This window comes from Henckelia pumila, chromosome 1 (assembly GCF_033568475.1).
Source record: "Henckelia pumila isolate YLH828 chromosome 1, ASM3356847v2, whole genome shotgun sequence".
Classification (NCBI taxonomy): Eukaryota; Viridiplantae; Streptophyta; class Magnoliopsida; order Lamiales; family Gesneriaceae; genus Henckelia; species Henckelia pumila.
The window spans coordinates 163371317-163395348 of NC_133120.1; the positions used below are offsets into that span (position 1 = coordinate 163371317).

The 24032-nt window shown below is 33.7% G+C and overlaps 3 protein-coding genes across 3 annotated transcripts; 1 reads left to right on the forward strand and 2 right to left on the reverse strand.

Moving 5' to 3' along the window:
• The first annotated feature begins 2908 nt into the window (after positions 1 to 2908).
• Positions 2909 to 4635, forward strand: LOC140884042 (uncharacterized). Its single transcript, XM_073290710.1, has 5 exons — positions 2909 to 3205; positions 3663 to 3731; positions 3999 to 4074; positions 4152 to 4216; positions 4402 to 4635. The coding sequence occupies exons 1-5, from the start codon at positions 3044 to 3046 to the stop codon at positions 4465 to 4467; spliced, it is 438 nt and encodes a 145-aa protein (XP_073146811.1). The 5' UTR covers positions 2909 to 3043; the 3' UTR covers positions 4468 to 4635.
• A 609-nt stretch (positions 4636 to 5244) lies between these two features.
• Positions 5245 to 8776, reverse strand: LOC140884032 (CASP-like protein 1). Its single transcript, XM_073290702.1, has 3 exons — positions 8387 to 8776; positions 5893 to 6019; positions 5245 to 5696 (listed from the first exon to the last, which is right to left on the reverse strand). The coding sequence occupies exons 1-3, from the start codon at positions 8647 to 8649 to the stop codon at positions 5472 to 5474; spliced, it is 615 nt and encodes a 204-aa protein (XP_073146803.1). The 5' UTR covers positions 8650 to 8776; the 3' UTR covers positions 5245 to 5471.
• An 802-nt stretch (positions 8777 to 9578) lies between these two features.
• On the reverse strand, positions 9579 to 12654 carry LOC140874667 (CASP-like protein 1). The gene is made up of 3 exons (XM_073278026.1): positions 12301 to 12654; positions 10149 to 10275; positions 9579 to 9980 (listed from the first exon to the last, which is right to left on the reverse strand). Exons 1-3 carry the CDS (start codon positions 12549 to 12551, stop codon positions 9756 to 9758), a joined length of 603 nt encoding a protein of 200 aa, XP_073134127.1. The 5' UTR covers positions 12552 to 12654; the 3' UTR covers positions 9579 to 9755.
• Positions 12655 to 24032: the final 11378 nt, after the last annotated feature.

Genomic DNA, 24032 nt, shown 5'->3' on the forward strand with positions numbered 1-24032 from the left:
ATAAGAAATTTGTATTTGTAATGACGCAGTTCCAATAAAATAATAAATACAATTTAATCTGCGGCCTTGATGTCTGCAGAGAGGTGCAAAAATATATTAAGATATTTTTAAAATGAAATTTATTTATTTTCAATAAAATAAATAAATAAAAGGGTCGAATTTGGAGTCAATAGTAGGTCTACTAAACAGGGAGTAATGATAAAATTGATATTTTGCAGTCTTTGTAGTTGACTAGTATCTCATCTACCATCGACCCATTCCACAATTCCGTTATATTTCCCTATTTTTATGCTCAAATATATTCATTTACATAAACACAAAATTATAGAGTTTGCACTTTTAAGAACAAATAATTATGTTTATCAAACATCACTATTTTCGTGTATAATAGAACACATTATTTCGTAAATGGAATCTTCATTTTCAAACCGTGTTAAAATCACTTTTCTTTGTATAATTTTTATTTTTATATTTTTTTTGTGTGTATTAACCATGTAAAGTTCCTTCTACTATAAATCCAAACACACCGTAAAGCTCATTTTACTATTCACTTCATATAAATCATATGTATCATTCAATTTTTATTTTTCATCAAACAAGTTTTTCATAATCATCGCACATCCAACTCGTTTCATATGTATTCCTCATTCCTGCACGAAAATGGAAACTCTTTAGGAATCGAAAAAAATAGGAAAAATATGTTACAATTACAAAATTTTCAGATGCAAATTTAAAAAATAGGAAAAAAAAGATACAAGTACAAATTTTTCAAATGCAAATTACCTAAGGCTGAATTTAGATCGAAGGATTGGATTTCAAACACACATCTAAAATTCATGTATCCTTTTGGTTAAAAATTAGATAAAATGATTTGAAATCCCTTATGTTAGTCAAAAGCGTTTTTTTTTTCCTCCTTTAATTTCAACTTTTCAAATCCATAAAATTCAAACAAATCCATGAACTTAAAATACGTTGATACGAAGTCCTCCTACAAATGCAAATCTAACTCTATCCATTCAAACAACCTAAACTCACATGTTTAAATTTAAATAAAACTAACATAATCGCACACACGTGTTGCATGTGTATAAAATCATATAATATATTTAATATTATATGTTATGTATAAATATTATTTTTTTGATAATATTTAAATTTATTTTCTTTTCATTTATAAAATAATGTAAAAATAAATTTAAAATTTATTTATCAATTTATCTTATCTATAATGTTTAGTTAAGAAAAGTAAAAAAATTTGAAATATTGAAATAAAAAAAAATAAAATAATAAGGCACCGTTCTGTTCACGGTATTACTAATATATGTATAACTCATCTCATCTCATCCCACGTTCATCTCATCATATTATTTATCTATATATTAATTATTTATTTTATATCAATCAAATCATTAATTATTTATCTCACATCAATCAAATCATTGAATTCAAATTACTATATTACCCCTTATAAATAATATAATTTTTATTTTATTTATTATTAAAAGAACAAAATTGTCATTTAACATTTTTATATAAAATTTAATCAATCAAATCAAATAAACCATAATCTATCAATCAAATCCAATACAATTTTAAATATCATTTCTTATTTATTTTTTATTACATTATACTACTTATCTATATATTGCTTATACCATATCTCAAACCAAACAATGCTTAAAAATATAATATTTATATCACATAAAAGTAATTTCAACAAATGAAAAGATGTTTAATGGAGAAATCCTTTAATACAGGGAGAGATAATATAAAATCGCATTAAATATATTTCATCCAGTAAAATCCAAATTCTTGATCCACGAATCGTCTGTCAATCTACTCTCATATGTCCTACGGCGCGGGCTTTGGCCCAATAATGTGATGCGGACCAAAACCATCTCTACGTTTCCATAATTAATCGATTTTTTTTTTTTTTTTAAAACTTGTTTTAAAAATTAAATGTTTATTCTTCATCAAATTTTCTTTAAAACTGTTTCGAAAAAAAAAAATCTTTAAAACCTCATAATCTATATAGTATATATATATATATATTTAAAAATAAAAACCGTGTTAATCGACCCAGCTGAACTAAACAACATTGATATGTCTAAAGTTTTTTTTTTTTTAAAAAAATAAACTGTGATTTTCAAAAAATCATCGAGCCACACCACAATCAATGATCTGACGACCATTTCAGTAAGGTATAAGTTGGCATGTATAACAATACCTGTAGGCCAACCTATTTGGACTTCACTAGTTCTCAAAGCTAAAAATTCTCAATTTTTTTTTTTTTTTACTTTGAGCCGCTTCAATAATTTTTTGTCTCTCTTTCTCCTCTATACATATAGGTCCCGTTTGGTATCAAAAATCAAACCAAAAAATCATTTTTTTTTCAGTTAATAAGGTGTTTGGATGACTAAATAAGTGCTTAAAAAAGTACTTTTTAAAGTCAAAATTAGAGCCTTTTCAAAAGCAAAAAATTATAGCTTAAAAAAGTATTTTTTTAAAACATATCTACAAAATCCAAACGGGCTCATATTCAAGTTGTGTACCTTTTTTTTTTTTAAAAACAAAGTTTTCCCAATAATAATCAGCGTTATTTACCTATTTTTCTCAAACGAAGGAAGAATTACACTAAGTCATGCACGAGTAAGTCGTCTAACACCGACTGAATTCAATATATCTAAGTGTGTATTCATGCCCATTTACGATATCAGTCATAACTTAAAAGTCTGATTTCGAGTACTTGATCGGGTTCGAGGAGAAACCTGAATCCGAAATTATGAAGTTGGATTGGTATCAAGTTGTTTTTGGGTATCCGACCTATTTTTATTTTTATTTTTAAAAAATCTAAAATTAAGATTTAAAACATTTATTTGAGTTGGTGTCAGAAAGATTTACATGATTAAATTGGATCAGAAATTCAAGAATAGAGTGGGTGGGGTGGCTCTCTCTTTAGTTTGGTCCAAAACCTTTGGGCTTTCTTGGCAGCAAATCCCTCTTGATCGATCAAAAAAAAAAAAAAAGGGGAGAATCCTTAAAAATGTGCAGCAATGGCGTCGAGAAACTCGGCGGGAGTATGAATCAATTGAGCGTCACCGCTCAACCATCATGTCAAGGGTCTGGCGGCGTCCAAGTCACCAGCTTTTCTCAAGTGTCTGATGATGTTACCTTCCACTTTCAGATTATTCGGCTTCAAAAACAGGTTTCTTTTATGATTTTGAGCTGGATTTACTTGGGTTGGATTTGTTTCTTGTTGTTTTCGTTTCGTTTTTTCTTTTGGGAAATTTATGTTGCCGCTGGGGTTTTTTAAAGCGTTTTATTTTCTTTCCAACTTTGGTGTGTTTTTTCCTTGGTATTTTTATGGTTTTTTCTTTGTTTGATTGTGTGTTTTGTGATTGTACTTCTGCGAATTGCTTGGAATTGGAACATCGCTTTTCAAGTTCGAATTTTTTAGCTGCGATGGCAAATGAGAATCAGAATGGTTCATTGCTAATTTATAATATACCCGGATAATATTGTGGTTCTTGAATTTGAATTAGAAAACAAAAAAAGAAGAAGTTCAAACCATCGTATACTGTTGTCTGTGACTGGGAGTGAATTCTATCTATTGCTCTTGAAAGTGTGCAAAACATGACCTCTTATTGCTCCCTTCTCTACAGATTTACGCGTGGATTGGTTGCAATTCTGCAAAGTTTGGACATCTATATGCGGCTGCACCTACACGACAGGTTAAGTATACGCCTTCTCGGTTCGCAGATGGTGCTTTCTCTTCTTTGCCTAGTTAATTTTATTAGCAGTTCTTTTAAAAGTATTCATCATCGGCATGTAATATAGCATGCCATTTCAAGATCGTGAATGAGGAATGATTCGAAGAAATAAGTTTTATTGAATAGTTAACAAAGTTCTTGAATGTAGTCCATAACTTCATGTGTCGGAGTAGTTGTCCATCGATCATGTTTTGCATCTCATTTTTTCTGTTTTTGGATCATGAACAGAGTGATACAATCAGTGTGACCTCTCTAATTGGAGGGACTAGTGATAACACAGGATCTGGTATCGCACGTCGATTAGGTATAGCTTTTTTTTTTAAACATTTTTTGCTTCGTCTTCCTTTGGGTATTTTGGCTGATATGTGACTTGATTCTCAGTTCTAAAGACTGGTCTTAATATCGTACTCGCTTGTAATCTTCCAAAGAATAGCCCCATGCTTGAGGTTAGATACCTCTCTTCCTCTTTAACTCTCCCCATTTCATATTAGTCTTACACGTTTTTCTTTCTAATGGTATTTAGTTGACTAACTGACTATTTTCAAAGTTGTTCATACTTTGTTGATCTCATTACTGGTCATGTTAGCTTTGTCATTCTCGTTTCTCTTGTCTTCTGTAATGGGGTGTTCAGGCAAATGCTGAGAAGATCTTGATGCAAAAGCTAATCAGCCTGGGTTACACAAATCCAAAAACCTAATGGACCATCTTCATCGAGGACTTATTCTGAGTGCATATCCAGAGTATACATGATTCGCTTTGTTCTCCTAGTATCTGTATCTCTATTAGCATGTGTTTTTCGACAGTTGGCATATGTTTCATTTTCTTCATAACACATTTATTATAAAGACAGTCAATCATTGTTCCATTTAGTTGTTTTTGTACCTATAAGTGAACTATATACAATGGTCTTTAACTCTTTACATAATGTTTTGAGAATAAGCACTGTTGAAGTTCAACTTGTTATGGTAATTTTTGTGGAGCATTAGCAGCAACCACATGGAGATCGACATACCTCCGCATCAATTAGGCAGATGTTTTCCATCAGAAGCCTGTAAACCTTTACTCCAGTGATTGAAATAACCATGGAAGATGAGTCTTAGCTATCCATACACTGTTTGATATGCTGAAGCTAAACCAATGTTTAGTTGCAGGATAAGGCGAAAGAGTTTGAGTTTGGGCATGGTCATCAGTTTATCTTGAAGGATAAAACCTTCACACATTGATGATGTAGGTAAAATTTTTCTATTGCATTATTCTTTCGGAGGAGCTAAGTAGGATCGTCGCAATCGCTATCAAGCCTCAAGAAAAGTATGCTCGAAAGACGTCTTCTTAAGGTAAAGTTTAACTCCACATCATAGAAAGATAAGATGGAAAAATATCAGCTAGTAGCCTTTGATTTATTATTGGATGCTGATTATGTCTTTGTTGGAGGAATTCATTGCACACCATTATTATCTTGAAATGAATCGTTGAATTTCATGTGAAATATCATAGTTCTCATTTCTCAAGCCTTTGTTTGCACGTATTAAAACTGTACAATTAAGTAGTTCAATCCAGTACATGGTACAGCAACAAATATACACAGAACAAATTGACATACAGATTCTAGTTTGCTTAGTATTAGTATTTCAACTGCACAAGAAACACATCTAAATATGCACACCCCACAAACACGCAACACACATATGATTATTTGCGACCCTATTTTGGTATTTTCTTGGACAAGGAGTAAACAGAGAGCAAAACAAGCAACACGAGCACGATGGATCCGAACAAGGATATGGCGACAGAAGCCCCGACGTGCCTGCAGAACTTACCGTATTTGTCGCACACTTTCATCCAGAAAACATGGGAATTGCCCTTCAAACCTATGTAAGCAACTCCACCGGCAGCTCCAGTTGCTGAAGCCAAAATTCCTAGCAGCAGCTGCAAACACAAACATCTGTCATTTTTGCTGCATTCAATGTTTCCATGATTTTTTTCACAGACATCGTATTCATACTCTGTTCTACGAGAATATACAGATCAAATTACTGAATACATCGATTGTTACGGCTCGTAAAACGTTAGTGAAGCTATACGTATGACAATCGACATGCAGGGGTATTGTAACAAAACTTACCACATCCAGTATGACCAAATGAGACAGTGCCTTTGTGAAGCATCCAGGCTTGAGCAGAGAGTAGAAGGATAATAGCAAGGAGATGATGGCATAAAATCCCGTAATTGAGAGCGCTGCTGCCAAGTATCTGCACGGAGAACAGTATCTCTAAATTTTACTTTTCTTATTCCATATTTTTCGTGATGTATTACTTATCTAGCATCAAGGTTTTTCAAGTGTAGGACGAAATCTCGAGTCCGAGATCTCAATTATAACAAAAGCTTGTGCAACTAAAAAAAAAAACTACTTCAGTTTCTAGATATTTATTTAAGAATATATATATATATGATGAGATGGAAGCTCAATTTGTTAATTATTATAATAAGCCCAAATTTATGAGCCCAAGACACAATGACCCAAGCCCGCGAAGCACTCCTAAAACATCTATAAATAGATGTGTCTCTCTTATATCCAAGATAGATTCTCATTTTTCTCTCTAACTTGACCTTTCTTATTTTGGGAGATTATCATTGTGCTTTTTGCTGACTTGAGCGTCGGAGTGGCTACGTCGGGAAACCGCCCTGCGCCTCTCACGTTTGTTTGTTTGTGACGCAAGTGACGATCCACGAAGTTTCAGCTTACGCTACGTGTTACCTTACGCTGCAAGGTTCACCTTACGCTACGCGCTTACCTATGCTACGTGTTTACCTTACGCTGCAAGGTTCACCTTACGCTACGTAAGTACCCTACGTTGCAAGGTTCAGCCTACAGACCTTACGTACTGGTACTTGTGTTTTTTGGATACATCAATATATATATATATATATATATATATATATATCCCAATAATTCCATGAATACCAATCAATTGAAGGGTCCTTAGTGAAGACAAAATCTTGAATAGAAAGGTTGAGTAAGTCCAAAGTTTATTTGCGATATTTTTGGGGGCACATGTGTCTTCTAATGTGATCTCTCTCTTTTCAGGTGATGTCAAAATTTTGTGGCGGAATAAAGTTTATATTTAGGACAAAAAATTATGATTTGTCACTATATTCAAAATTTATTTTTATTTACCATAAAATTAAACTAGTCAAGCTTGATTGAGCAATGAGAATTTCAAGCTATTCTTTAGATGGACGGCTGGGTAGTATAGCATCTCTTTTCCAAACGTGAACTCGATTAATGACTTCCTATTCAAGCTCAAATTAAGTAATTAACGATTAACGAAATAAGAGACTTATTTAGCTTATAAATAATTTTAAATTCAGATAAATAATTATTTAAGACTCGAATTCAGATCAGGAATTAAGCTACATAAGCTTGTACCTTGATCAAATCATTATGAGCTAGTAAAGTATATTTAATTGGAGAATGAATAAGTAGTAGCCACAAAATGAAATTTGTCGAAGATTTAATAAATCTTTGGTGGAAATATCCCATCACTAATTTTTCTTCACAGTAACTAATCAAATTATTGCAGATTGGAATCTTTGGTTTGTTAAAAAACTTTTTCCCAAAAATTGAAATTTGCGCCAATAGTTTCGAGCACAAAGATTTAATGCAAGATGATGTATAACTTCGAAATTCGATTATAACAAAATTTTTTCAATCAAACATTATGTCAATTGTTTAGCATATACAACGTTAGTGAGAGGATTTCATAATTCAAAATACTGAAATCTATATATATATATATATATATTTATCAAACTTATATAAGTCACCATACGATAAATAATTTGAAATTAAAGTTTGTATAACATATTATTGTTACATGACGAACTTTAACACAAAATTTTCTATGAGACCAATCCAATGATCAATTTTGTAAGAGATTTTCGACCGAGCTCGATTTATGTAAAAGTATTAATTTTTTATGCTAAAAACATTAATTTTTCGATCCCTCTCGATATAGATATAATTGACACATCTAATAAAATCCGTAATATCGTTTCGTAAGAGACATGTTCTTTTCATAAACTTTGATTAAGACGCACGTAATCTAAATTAATAATGAAACAACCATCATAAATAAGTTTCAGGCATTATTTTTGATTGGTTTACTAAAATCTATTTTGTTTTAAAAAAATTAAATTTATTTAATTAAATAGCCAAATATTGTAATATTTCATAATATCTTATTTTTCGGATTTTTTTAATATTAATCAAAATATAATCTACTATTATATATGTTCCGTGCACCTTGCACTTTAAACATCTTTTTGATCTGGTCGATGCTGCCCTTTAGGTGGCTATTCAGAGGACAATCGAATGGACCAGATCTCTTTGCAGATCAATTGAATTGATCTGCAAAGATGATCTGGTCCATTGATGTTGGCAATCGGACAGTACTCGTTTGCCAGCATCGACCGATCCAGTTTGCACATACTACCGTAGTTAAAAAATAATTAAACTCCATGCATGTTTTATTTAGTCGAGAAAAAAGATTGTTACGATTGGATCTTACGTACTCGAGATCACGTCTTAAATTTGATGGGACGAAAATATAACTTACATAAGAGCTGGTGAGTGATTGAATTTGGCAGCCCTTGTAAACGGTATTGGAAATTGAGGAAACAGCAATATCTTCGTTTGTTTGCTAGTAACAAGCAACAAAACAGCCACAAGTGCCGAAGCAAACAGCAAGAACCTCAACACAAACTCAACCAATGCAAAGTACTTGGTAGCCACAGCATCTCCCGAGGTTTTCGCCTCCGACGCTGGTTCCGTCTTCTCGGGCTCTTGAACCACCTTTTCCGCCGTCTCTGTGGCGGCCATCGAAATATCTGCCTTTGTTCTTCTTGTTGATTTGTTTCAGACAAATTTTAGTTGCATAACATAAGTTTTAAGTGTGAAATGAAAGATGTTATGTTTATTGGATAAGAAATCATGTAATGTGTGGTGTTATATAGAAAGAGGTGTGTTTAATTGGTCGGAGGTTTACATCGCTGTAGCAGCCAGAGTTTGTTATTTTACTAAAAGTTGTAGCTTCACGTGTCATACTACTCTTCTTGTAACAAAGACTTGTATATTTGTTTTTTTTGCCAAACTATTTTCTGGTAAAAGTATATAATTGATAAAGTAGGGCTAATCGGAACTCAATAGAAAATGTGAAGATCAGTCGCTTTCACATAAGGATGAGTCTAATTTATATAGTGTTAGAACTTAGAAGACAATAATGACTGATCAAACCAAATCAGATCAACCAATATGGAGAATTTTTCGAGCCATCTAGCGTTATTATATTTAATGATATATAATTATTTATTTATTCTAACTAATTGAAATTTTGGAATCAAACAGAGACCTGATTTTGTTTATCATCAGTTGTACTTAATATACGCACAAAAACTCTGTTTTCTCTCCAACATGCATGAACTATTTGTAAACACAGCATAATCGTTGCGTTTTAGCTTATAAACTTTCTCGTTCGTCGACATACTAACCTCAAAACATACAAAAACATACTATATAAATCAATACGCAACCGCACATCTCGGTTTAATTTATTTCCAAATCGCTGTTGTTCATCGCCTGCTGTGATCCATATCCAGAGCTTGCTATACGAGGTTGAGGCTCGCTGGGCTTGGGGCGTGACAGTAACTTCAGTATTGCATAGTCTTATTGTGCTAAATATTTAAAATTTATTGAGATAACTGATTAGATACTTTCCAGACATTTTTTTCTTATAAATGGAAATGTTAACATATTAAAACTGCACAATCCAGTAGTTGAAGTTCAAGCAAGTACATGATACATCAACAAATATACAGAACAAATAAAATTAACATTTAATTTCTTGCTCTTTTCATTCTTCCAGTCCATAATGAACACATCTAAATATGCACACGCACACAACAAACAACACGCGATCATTCGCGGACCTATTTCGGTATTTTCTTGGACAAGGCGTAGACAGAGAGCAAAACAAGCAACACCAGCACGACGGATCCGAACAAGGAAACGGCCACAGAAGCTCCAATGTGCCTGCAGAACTTATCATATATGTTGCACACTTTCCTCCAGCCAGCATGGGAGTTGCCCTTCAAACCTATGTAAGCTACCGCACCGGCCGCTCCAGTCGCTGAGGCCAGGACTCCTAACAGCAGCTGCAGACCGAAACAATATCGCCACATTAATCAGCACATTAATTTCCAAATTTTTTTTGTCAAATATTTATGACTGTTAACGTCGCCTGCAAAGTCTAAATATAAACTATTTCGTATCTGTACACGTTACGTTATATATAAAGATTGGGGCATTGAAACGAAACTTACAACGTCGATTATGACGAAATGGGACAGTGCCTTTGTGAAGTAGCCAGGCTTGAGAAGGGAGTAGAAGGATATCAGAGTGGAGATGATTGCATAGAAGCCTGTAACTGAGAGTGCTGCTACAAAGTATCTGCACCCATAACATTATTCCTAAATTAGTGTTACAACAATTTTAAAAACCACTCCTTGGTTTTATATGTATATACATGTTTCCAGCCTGTCACAATTGTGGAGACTGCTATTCTAGTTTCAACGACATTTCGCAGAACGGTCGTGATCATCGTCGCATATCTTCTTTTAACACACTTGTTTTAGCCTAAAACTTTGTGATGACACTCGTTCCCGTTCCTAAACGGTCCTCCGGCGACCACGACGAACAGGATCCATGACGGTCGTGAATTTATAGGACAGGTTTTGAGTAAGCCTAAGTTTACTTGTGATATATTTGGGTGCACATGTATTTGTTAATGTTGTCTTGTCATTTTTAGTGATGACAATATTTTACACATTAAAAAAATCTCTCGTCAGCAAAAATTTATTGAATTATTGATTTAAGCATGGGCATGCCCATTATATATTATTCTATTAAAATTTCTTTCTATATATGGACCATTAAACGAGTAGATGAATAATATAATATATTCATATACTTGTTGAGTTAACTCAAGCAAACTCAATTATTTATGCGAAGTTCACAATAATGCAAGTTAAATTTTTTTTTTATATAAAATTAACTACTGTAAAATAAATTAAGCGATTACCGAAGCAATATGTAACTTAAATTGAAATCATTTTAAATTCAAAATAAAATAAAGATTTACAATTTGAAGTTTGAACTCGACTCAATTAATAGCTAGGCATGCAGAGTTGTATCTTAATAAATCGTAATTATGAGCTGATGAGTAATTGGATTTGTGCCTATACTTGGAATCTATCCGAGTTCAAGATTTCAAATATATCTCTTCTCCAACTTTAAATCACAATCACAAAATGAATCTTTTCAAAAATTTAGTAATGCTACGGTGGATTAATTTATCCCACCATTAATTAATAACTTTCTCCGCACAGTAACTAATCAAATTATTGAAGATCAGAATCTTTCCTTTTTCAAAACTCTTTTCATCGTCGGTTGAAATATGTGCCATTCATCTTTAAGGTTGCTTTAATTAATCTATTACCTTTTCTAGAATAAATTTTAAATTGAAAAAATAATAAATGAAAAAATATATCAAAAGAAAATGAATAATGCTAAAGATACACCATATATATATAATGTATAATAATATTTATAACAATTATATCATGAAATTTTGCTATTATATCTTGAGATCTCATATTCAATATATTATAAAAATTTGATAAATGAAATTTTGTATTGAATTTTTTTTTATCGTAAAAACTAATGTATAAATTTTGTTATACATACATCATTACTCAAAGAAAATATAGAGTTCGATAGTGCACTCTTACCAAAACTTGAATATTTTTAATAGAAATGATCAAAACAAATTATTATGTTCCAGCTGTTTAATTCCATTTAATATTTGGAAAAATCAACGACCGCAAAAAACGAAAAGAAAAGAAAAGCATTTAATATTTGGATTTAATATTTGAAGAAAAGAAAAGAAAAGCATTTAATATTTGAAAAGAAAAGAAACCAACGCACAAATTAGTGCATGCAAGAGAGAATTTGAAATTTAAAATTGAGTAACATATTTTCGTGAACGACTAAATTAAGGAAAAAAAACTGGAACGAGTTTCAATCTCCAATAATATGGATTTAGAATTAAAAAATAATTATCTTGTTCAAAGAAGTGCCCAGAAGAACAAGTGAAGAACTCTTTTTGATATATACAGATATATAAGAGAGACCAAAATTGTTTTATGCTTATGAATCAATAGAGAAAAAAATAATGATCATCCCTCATAATTATTAATTTATTATGATAATTTTTTAAAGTAAATATATATATATATATATATATATATATATATATATATTAGAACAAAAAATACAATCTTTTATACATGTTGCCTTTGATTTATACTTCATGTACTAGCTAGTTCATGTCTACTATATGGTTAATTAAAAATATGATTTATCTTCCATGCATTTTTAGATGAAATATATGTATATATAGTGTAAAAAACTTACATATAAGCCGGTGATTGATTAAATTTGGCATCCCTTGAAGCCAATGGAAACGGCGGAAATGGCGATATTGGAACAATCTTCGTTTGCTTGCTGGTGACGATCACCAACACAGCCACGAGTGCTGAAGCAAACAACAAGAATCTCAGCACAACTTCAAGCAATGCAAAGTACTTGGTAGGCACCGCATCGCCTGAAGTTTTCGCCTCCGGCGGCGGGGGCGCTGCCTTTTCGGTTGACTCTGTGGTGGCCATGGAAATTAATATTTGTGTTTTTTTTTTTTCGTTTTCCTTTGTGAGTTACTTCACTCTAAATTTGGTTGGATAATGCAAATTAGTGTGAAAGATTTGTGATTATGGGATAAGAATATGTATGTGTTATATAGAATGGGATGAGTTGTGTGTTTGTGTGTGTGTGTGTGTTTTTTTTTTTTTTTGGTTTAGAGTTTCCTACACGCCAAGCTAATGTTTTAAATAAATAAAATATATATATAATGATTTGATATCAAATTCGATCGGTACATATTCTTTTTTTATATATATATATATATATATATATATATATATATATTGATGATTGGACCCGCAATCTTATTTTTCAGCAGATTATTGATAAAGTTTTGAGCTAATGCAATAATATGCAAATCACATTAGTCAATGAACCATGTTAGTCAAATTATGTGTGACAAATTCATCTGAGAAATGTTAATAAGTAGAATCGAATTTATGATTATTGATTAAACATTCATCTATTTTATTGACTCGTGCACCTTGACTTTACCAATACATTTTCCTTCTAATTTTGGATTAGGATGGTTGCGTGTGAATGGTTTAGTCTAATTGAAGTAATATATTGATATTGGAGTATCTTCAAAATTTATATTTTTTTTGTAAAATTTGACTTATCTTTCATATGGAAGTGGTACATTAAAATTGTATTATGAGGGATGCGGACGTGATCATATACTAATTTACGTTACATAAGTTTATCCTTAGTTTAAATATGTAACATATATATTCAATATTTAAGAAAATAACTACACAAAATAATTTTTTTTATAATAAGAACTAGAAATTTTTGAGATTGTGATTAGATCGATGTATATGATTTAAAGAGAGTTATTTAATAGATGTATTTTAAACGACATTCATATTTAGTGTATTTTTAATTTATCGTAATTATTGTTGAAATTATGTGATTTGATATAAAGTAGATTGAAATTCACTTTAGTTTTTTTCCATCCATTAAAAGAAATTTGAAATTCATCGAGCACAATCAATTAGTAAGCATTCGATCCGTTTAGTTGCGGATCGATATTTTTGAACTATCGGAAATTTCCATCCTAGTTGAAATAAATTAATCGTTTCTTTAATTTTCGGGTGAGCTTGAACCAATATAATCAACCTAGCCCAGCGACCAAAATAGTCAAGAATTGAACCAATAAATAAATAAATAAATATATATATATATATATATATATATGTCTAAAAATAATTTTCTATCTTAAGTTGTATATTTTGAGTAGTTCAATTTTAACCCATAGATATAATTAAATAATTAATGACTACTTAACGCTAATATTAATAAATTTCTGAAATATTGTTAAAAAAAGACATGCACCATCGGGCAAGTTTCAATAATACATCGTAAATTCGTAATTTAAACTGTAATTAGGTAGAAAATATCATGATCATATCCTTAAAAAAATATTTGGCTAAATTATAAATTTTAGGATAGTTTCTTGTTCAAGGAAGCTTAACGTTAGTTCTTAGTTAGGGGCATAAATAATCGAGCCGACTAGAATATTTGATTTGAAATCGGGTCGAACTATAACTTTTTCCAAGCAATTTTTTCCTGATAAATAAATATATAATAAATATAATATGATTATATATTAAATAAATATATTTCAAGAAATTATATTTTCAAGTATCTCATGACCATATTTGAATATACCGAGCCAAAATAAAACTCGAACCTTGATTCGATCCGAATTCGTGCAGAACATATAAAATTTCGAGTTTTATATCGAACTCGAGCTCAAATATAACTAATCTGAGCCTTAAAATTTTCTTCTAGTTACACCCATCGTCTCAATCTCATTAAATCTAATTAATGAATCTTTAATTTTAATTTAAATGTATATAATTAAATATCTTTGAGGAAAAAATTATAATTTGGCCCTATATTAGCTGTCCGAATATGGTAGGACAAAATCAGTTAATGCCATTTGCCAGCGGCGCCAGCAACGAAAATAGATAATGGTCCCAAATTTGCTGTCTACATATTATATATAAATTGTTTTATTAAATGTATGAAATAAAATATATCCTACTGGATTTTTGTTCTATTTTTTAACCAACTTAAGAGATCAAACAACTAACTAAACCTAACTGATGTAATTGTATGGGCAGACCTAGTGAGTGTACTGCATAAATCACACTAATCAAATTAAATTAGAGAGCGACCGGGAATCATGCGATATATGTATAAGATGATAAATAAAAACTACGTAAATAAAATTTGAAGAAGATAAGAAATAAATTAATATATGAAGTGGAAAAAAATTGATAAATGTTTCCTATAATTTTTTATCAGACATTAGAGAGAGTTTAATTTTGATTTCGAACTATCTGCTCTTTAATAATAGAAATGAATGAATATTTTTATAGGACATACATATAATTTGACGTTAATATAACATTGACAAATCAAATCAATTAATATATGACGTGTCTCAAAATTTATATATAGTATTGATGTTTTTTTTCCAATAAATATATATTTATTATAACGTTTACCACATATAGTAGATTGATATTAATTAAATAATTAAATTTGGAATGTTAGCTCATGTTTGTATTTGTGGATTTTCTAAGATATATTTTAAATCTATTGATTTCAATTTTTTTATTTGTTAATTAGATGAACACAATTGCATAATGTATTATTTGGATGGAAGGATTTCAAATATATTGACTTCGATTGTATTTTATTATTAACAATGAAACAATATATCAAATTCTAAATTCATACAATATTTATTTACACATCAGTTATATAAAATAGAATGATGAAAATAGTGGATTTGAAGTTGATCATGATGTTATTGTTCTAAACAACACAATGGATGGAATGATTTCAAAATATATATTCAAATTTATTTTTGTCGTATAGAGAAATAACACTATGAATTTCAAAGCCTCTCTTTTTATGTTTATATAATATTATTTCATATTAATTATGATGTATTAGTTCACCCTATAATGGTATCTGTTAGGAATATTGGATATGATAAATAATATCAGATTAAGATGTCACAGATGTTGACAACATCTGACATAACATACAGCGAAACTATTAAAAAACTTGAATAAACCAGCAACAAATAAATAAACACACACACGAATGATTAAGCACAAGTACAAAGTACTCGTGAAGTGCCTCAGGGAAAAAACTTTACTAGAAAATTGTAAACAGTTTTACAAATCCATAATACTAGTGAATAACATTAAAAATCAATTTTCTCAAAACAAGTGAGAAAATAAACAATAAAAATAACTCCCTAAAAATCTACTGAAAGTAGAAAAGTAAAATAAAAAAAGGAGTTGGTCCTAGATACCAAAACACAAGAGCAACACAATCTTCAATCAACAAATGCTTTCAAATCTTCAAGGCATCGACGAAAAACAAAGCATCAAATTGACAAGAACTCTTTAACGTGTTAGCACTCCAGAAAGTCGAGTTCTCTGTCTCCAACGCTTAAGCTCTATCTCATTTATTTAAGCATGTACAACTTATCTCCAAAAGCTATTGATCTTGTTTCCTTAATTCAATCTTTAATTTACAAAGATAAGGAAATATTGATAAGTTAGGAGATAAAAATATATTATGAAAAATACATAATATCTCATATCAAATAATTAAGTAAATAAATCAATTGAGTACAAGATAATTCATATTTAAAATATCTCAATCAATTTAAAACTTGAAAAGATTTAAGGAAATAAATATTCCATTCAATCTCCCCCTTTTTGACTTTTTGAACAAAACACATTTAATCAATTCAGCACATATCACAACTCCCACTGAATTCGAGAATACAATCTCCCCCTTAATCTAAGCATAGATGTTATCGAGGATGTTACCAACATCTCCTCACAACACTTAATTCCCATATTACCAGAGCAGATAAAAAACCAACTTAGAACAAATCAGAGAGTTATAATCAAACAAACAAACTACCATAAATATTGATTATAAACAGATCGAAGCATAGAACAAAGAAATCAAATTCAGATAAGTTTTGAGAGAACTAAAAAACAAAAAACCAAAAAACAAACTAAACCACCAAAAACTAGAACTGATTGCTCTCAGATGAACCATCATTCTCTTCAAAAGAAACTTCTTCCCCCTCTTTTTGTCCAGAAGAGGAGCAAAATCCAAGGAGACTTCTGTATTGATTCAGTAGTGCTTCATAGTAAGCAATATCTATCTTAGCTTGATTGATCTTCTGCTCAGCATGCAACATCTGGGCTTGGATAGAGGCCGAGTCCTGTAGAAGATTAGAAGTGGGTGGTATAGATAAGACAATAACAAGTTCGGTGTTGCCAACATCTCGCACAACACCTGAATCTGTCCATGGGAGATCAAGCTTTCGTTTTCCTTTAAGCAAAACAGGGGCTAACTTCAGGACATCCACAAAAACAGAAAGAGGTTCATCATCATCTTTCTCAAATCCTTGAGATACCTGCATTGCGTATCAGAAATGGATAAGGGAGCTTGTAAGTGACTTGGCCACAATTTTCATTGGCCAGGATTGTGTCAAACACAAGTATGCCAAAATTAAAAGCTTCTCCAGTTCCAACAACATACAACATAGAAGCTTGATGTTTGGTCACGTTGGTGGAGTTTGAAGACGGTGTCCAAGTCTTCACTACAGTCTTGTGAAGCATAAAGTACATAGAGTAAGCTTTTTCGCAGACAATTTATGAGGATGAGTAGGAAAGCTGGTGACACGACCACCAATGATGAAAGAGGTCATCTCATTCAGAGAGGGTTGAGCAGCACATCCACATTTGTGGAATGGAAAAATCCATTGATCAAAGCAGGGATAAAATAAAATATTTGACCCCTCACATAAACCTTCCCATCCTTAACATATCGGGGGTCCTTCACAGTAGAAGTCAAATTACAATAAAATTCTAAGACAAGCTTCCTACAAAATGGGATACCTGAAGTAGCATAGCTAACATGTTCCGGAGTTGGAAACATTTTACCAGATTTTGAGCACCATATGATTCCAGATCAATGTTACGCTCTTCGATGAATTCTCGATTGGCATAGTGTTGCCAATCGTTTGCAGCACTCTTGGAGTAAAAATAAGAAGAAAATGTCTGACTGACCAAATATTCCTCATCGAGGGTGTAGTCATGGATGTCAGCAACATCTGAGTCAACATCTGCCTCAGAGTTAGATTCCTCATATTCTTCTTCATCATCAGATGCTTCAATGGAGTCACTAGAATCATAGGAAGAGTTATCTGTATCTTGGGGGCAGTTATCAGCAAAATTTTGAAGCATCTCCTCATCGGGTTTGTCGTCAGAGGCAGACGGAGATGCATTTCACTTTCTGGCCTTAGTTTGCTTTAAATCATTAAAAAAATTGGCAATAAAATATTCTTCATCATCAGAGAAAACTAGACCCATGTCCACAAAAGTTGTTATAGGAGGGGGAATCGATGTAGAAGCATCATCCTCAGAGTTTGAATCCTCAAGTGATTCACTTGCAGCAGCTTGCTCAGAAGAGTCAGCAGAAACTGTAGAAACAGATTGGGCCTTTGGACGAGACACCAGCTCAAAATCTTCATCAACACTATCATCACCAGAGGAGTACTCCGTGTCCACCAGAGAAGGACGTGATGATTGGACTTTTCGCTTTGACGGTGTGAAATCTGGATTGTACCTAGCCTGTCTTTTGGAACGACGAGTCAGTGGCTATGGGGGAAAGACTTCCTTCAAAAGGGATAGATCAGGAAGATTCTCAACATCCAGTGCGTTCCCAGTCTTTGGTGCAATAGTTTCCAGAGGCACAAGCTATTCAATTGCGGGAATGATTGCTTGCTCAATTTCTGGGTATGATGATGACGTTGTTGGCTCGTAGTGCGCAACATCTTCCTTATACCCCATCTCAGTGCAAGTATCATGCGAGTCGAAGCCCTTTTCTTCCATTGAATTTGTGGGATTGAAAAACAGAGGATTGTTAGGGCAGAAATATGAGGACAGAGAACAAAAATTTTTAGAAGAGAGTGAAGGGGATCAATTAAGGAAACGATGAATATTTTAAGAATTTGATCACAATTAAATACCAACCCTAGACTCCTTCACTTCCTAAACTCTCGGCCGAAGTGATTACCCCCCCAACGGTAATAAATCCAACGGTAAAAAAAATCTTCAAATTAATTTGGCAACAAAATTTCTAAATTATGGTAATAAATCAGGCCAAATAAATTCATAAAATATCCATAATTAAACTCCTCATCGAGTTTTAACTCCACTAGAGCAAAATTAATCACCTTCAAATTCAAAAAGGTAGTGGATAGGTCAAATCCCTAAATTTTTGTTTATTTCGAACTGCAAACCTTTCAACAAGATATATTCACAACAAAAATAAGTATGCATATCCTAAGTATATCTAACACAGAGTGTCACAATAAAATAAAGTGTTAACACATGCAAAAAGAATGTTGACAAGTGAAGTGTTATCGACGATGTTGGCAACATCTTGCAGCAACACTCAAGATTTTCAGAAAATTTTCATGACCAAACAACCATATAGAATTATTGCAACAAAAGTGGTAGTCTGCACACTAAAGGAACAATCTTCAAAGGAATCCTTTAGGTAGCTTTTTTTTCATTTCCTTCTAATTTTCTTATTCAAACTTGATGATCAATATGATTTTCATTGAGAAATTCATCAAATTGAGCTTCTGAATTTGCAAAATCACTGTTCACATGAGACAATATTATAGAATACACAAACATCCCTCAACTACTTAGTGATTTAGTCAAAGCTCTATTCAAATTAACAACTATTGGGTTGTAAAAACAATTTTGCATATAAACCTGAGTGTAAGCTGTTCGATGGTTACAAGGTATCAAACACTTCACAAAATAGTATGAATGCATGAATGCAGTATGTCTAAAGATCCTAGAATGTTCATGCATGTTAGGTGTTGGCGTGCAATATATACAAACATAGATGTTGTCTCAGGTGTTAGCAACAGTTGAGACAACATCTATGTCTGTATATATTGCACACATGCTGAGAGACTTCCTTAGATTGGAAAATCTCTCAAAATCCAATGCTTTAGTGAATATATCGGCTGATTGGTTGTTAGTTTTAATAAACTCAATGCAGATCATGCCTTTTTCGACCAAATTTCGAATGAAGTGATGTCTAATGTCAACATGTTTGGTTCGAGAGTGTTGTATTGGATTTTTGAAAATGTCAATGACACTTGAATTATCACAGTATACTATGGGAGTTTTAATTTTAATGCCATAATCCTCTAACATCTAATTCATCCAAAGGAGTTGTGAGCAACAACTTTCAGCTGCTATATATTCTGATTCAGCAGTTAAAAGAGATACACAATTTTGTTTTCTACTATACCAAGGTACTAAATTATTGCCCAAGTAGAAACAACCCCCCATGGTACTTTTTCTCTCATCTAAATCTCCCGCTCAATCAGCATCACTAAATCCTACCAAATTTATGTTGGTTTCTTTAGTGTACCACTGTATCGACCCAACCCATATCCACTACTAATCGGAAAATTGGAGCATAATTAAGCATGCATTTAACACTAATAAGAAATACGCTGCGTAACTTAAATAAATGCTGACCGATATAATACAACCGGTTAAATAAATTCGATATACAACCAAATCGAATAAATCTTAAACAATAAAACCTACAGCTAATCCTGATATTCTCTCTGGTCACCGACTACTCCAAGTCACCGAGCGCAATACCTGCACCTGCCCCATAGAATGAGGTGTCCAGTCATATACAAAACACTGGACGTGAGCGACTACACTCAGTACGAAAGCAATGATATATAAATATATGCAGCACATAAATGACTTTAAAATTCGGGTAAAACAGTCTGCTCAGGGGCTCCATGAATATATAATACCGTGTTGGATAGCTAGTCCGCGGGGCACTCGTATATTCCCCTATCACTATAGTGTCTACTCCACCGTTGTGGTCGCTCCTAGTGATAGCAAAATCGGGGGCTGAGCCTCCCCAAAACCAGACACATATCCATAAGGAGAAACTCATCGCATATGGAAACTGTCATGACTCACATCGTACGAGATGCAGTCCAGTGTAAAAACATGCATGTGATAAAGTAATAAAACATGGTAAATCACATAGCACATACTCATGAAACACATATATCATATATTGTAGTGACCCGTATCCAGAATTAACGATTAATAAGTAATTAATCGTGTAATCATGTTTGGATTAAGTAAAACATGATTAAGGAAATTCCAAATGGATTAACGGAGTCTGAAAATGGATCCAGGATATTCTAAAATGGTGGGTATGGTTCGGGAGGTTCGGATGCTCCGAACTTGAGTTCAGAGGACCCGAACATGGACGGAGCCAAGGATCAGAGGCCCGATGAGTTCGGACGATCCGATTAGTAGCCCAGCCAGCTGTCCTGAAATATTATGTCATTGGTGATGTCATAGGGGTGACTTCGGATGATCTGAAGAGCCAGTTCGGACGATCCAAACAGTGTATTGGAGAGGTGCATGGTTGTATGCGTTTGGATTGGCACGTGGCAGAGATCGGACGATCCGATGTGATGATCTGATGGCCCGAAGCAGATCGGAAGCTCAGAAGGTGTGATCGGACGGCCCGAACGTGTTCTATAAATATGTGGTCCGAGCTCCTCATTCGTGCAAATTCTGAAATCCTCTCCTTCGCCCGCGTGGCTCTATTTTAGGGCTTTTGGTACTCTTATTTTAGAGTTGGAGTAGGAAATATATTCTAGCATAGTCAGACAATGTCTGACATAGTAGTGGAGCAGTGTTCGTGTAGCGGAGCCGTGCTCGAGGTTGTGGAGCTGCAACAGGGGTGTACTCCTAGTTGCGGGGTAGTCGCCATCAAAGGGCTGACGACGGACGCATGTATAGCTATGATCTCCTTAAATTATTTAGGAGTATGCAATAGCTTAGTTAAGGCTTTTAGAGTTTAATTAATGATGCATGAGTATTTGCATTGTAGAGCTGATGTAGGCTTGGAACCTAGAGTGGGACTGCTAGTGCTGCCTGTAGAAGGTACGTAAGTACTGACTGAGATAGCCAGCGGGTTTTGCATGCTTATATGTTTGCATTTGTGTGTCATATTATTATGCGGCATGTGCATATCATATTGTGCCTGTACATCTTTTGAGATGAGCCATGTAGGGCTGCTCAACCCTGTTCGGACGATTGATGTCGAACGCCCCGCTACCGACGGGTTAGCCGACACTGGTATCTGTAAGACACAGTCTACCTCCGATAGGAATGAGCAGTGTACACAGGGTTTGCTCCCCGAGTTGTACCACTCATGTCCTAGGCGCCATTACTGAGCAGTTATATACAGTTATCCCAGATATGGATACCCTGTAATTTGCATGCATCATATTTGTATGTTTTACCCGTGCTTTTGTATTGAGCTTAGAGCTCACGTCCAGTCTTTTTTGTGTATCTGGATACCCCATTCGACGGGGCAGGTGTAGGATTGAGCACCAGGAGCTTGGAGTAGCCAGTGATCAGTGAAGACAACAGGATTAACTGTAGGTTTTGCCCTTTAGGCTTATTCATTCGATTGAGTTGTATAATCGAATTTGTTTAACCAGTTGTATTCTGCCGGTCTGTTTTTATTTAAGTCTTCCGCAGCGATTTATTTAAATGCATGCTTAATTATGCTCTTAACTCTGATTTGGTAGTAGATCTGGGTAGGGTCGCTATATTTATTGGTATCAGAGCGCATGCATGAAAGAGGCTTGGGAAATAGTAATGAGACTTTGGGTTATCCTTGAAGGATTGATGAGACCTTGGAAGAGGTGATGATGCGGCGATTAGGTTGCCTGAAGACTATCATCATCTGCAGGATTTCTAATGATTTGGCTTTTGGGATTCCAGCAAGTACGGGCAGGAGCGATGGATCATGTCCGAGAATTTGAGATTTCTACTCATGTGGATCCTAGCTTTGGATCGAGTACCGGATGCCAGAGGCAGTGGAAGAGGATTGGTGGGGACTTACTTGATGCTTGCATCTGTACAGTCATTACCATGATGACATTACTCTGAAGAATCTCCAGTCTTAGTTGGAGAGATTGTCAGATAGACCTTCACCAGGGAATGCCCCGAGTGTCTAAGGCATGACAGGTTTCGAGCGTAAGGTAATTGAACTCATGCAGAAAATAGTTTTGCCTGTATGCTTGTATCGATGCGTTCGGTAGGCAAACGGGAAACTTCATGTTCAAAAGAATGATTTGAATTCAAGAATAAAGCTGACGGTAGATCGTGAGCAGAATAGGTCGACTGACATGCACTGACGCAGAGCATAGCTGGTTAGCTATCACGTGCCATTTCTTCGGAGTTCTTTGTAGGAGGACATGTAGAGAGACTTGGGCGGGAGTACGCTTGCATCGATGCGTGTGTCTATTAGAAGCTTCATGCTCAAGGAACGAAGACTTGTACGATGATTTTAAATACTGTATTGATGTAATTTGTAAACAACATTTCAGTTATAATGAATCATCATACTTTGGTTGTATCATTTCAAGTTCGGTTGTACATTTCCTTGTATTTTGAATACTGTAATTGTATTACTTGGAATTGTAATAAAATAGAATTGTACATAATTTGAAGCAATGGTACATGTTTTATCCAGCAATTCGTGGATGATTGCATGATTGAGCGAAATGTTGGCTTGGTTTTAGTTGATTAGTGTTCAACTATTGTAGCTCATGGGATCTGAGTGGGCCGACTGTGACTGTTTGACTTGTGGTTAGTCTAGGTGTTTTCCTAGGATTGACCTAGTTAGTCAGAAGACTAAGATAGTGTCAGCGATGAGTGGACTCGTCTAGAGGCATTATCGGTATTGTTCGGTTTAGAACATTGGAATTTGTTCTAGGTTGTTTCCTTAGAACAGGTTGTCTGACCTTCGTTAGGCTGAGACTTGTGATGATGGGTTTTCATCGAGATGCCAGGTCCAGTATATGCCGAGAGTTGTGGACTATGACCATGACCAGACGTGATGGGGCGCGACCCTATGCCAGTGTTACTCTGGGAGTCTTTGTACTTCAAAGGTTACCTGGGAGCCTTCGTGCTTCAGGATTGGCAGTGGGAAGGCTACTCATTCTAGGGATTTGGTAGCAGTCACAACAGGGTATGACCTTGGATTATATATCAGGTTTGATATCGATGGTTCGATATCGTCTGGTGTGCCAGAGATATAGTTTGAGTCTTCTGCTATGGGAACCAGTATAGGAGGGATTTCCTTGACGAGTTTGTATTTTGAGCAGATAAGTTTTAACCTTTAAGTTATTGCTAGACGTGTGGATCTAGTAGGTGGACGGATTTCTACCAGCGATGACTAGGGGTTGTCATCAGAATTGTGATGAGGGTTTTCCTGCGATAGGAGTCATCCAAGAACTTGGATGGGAT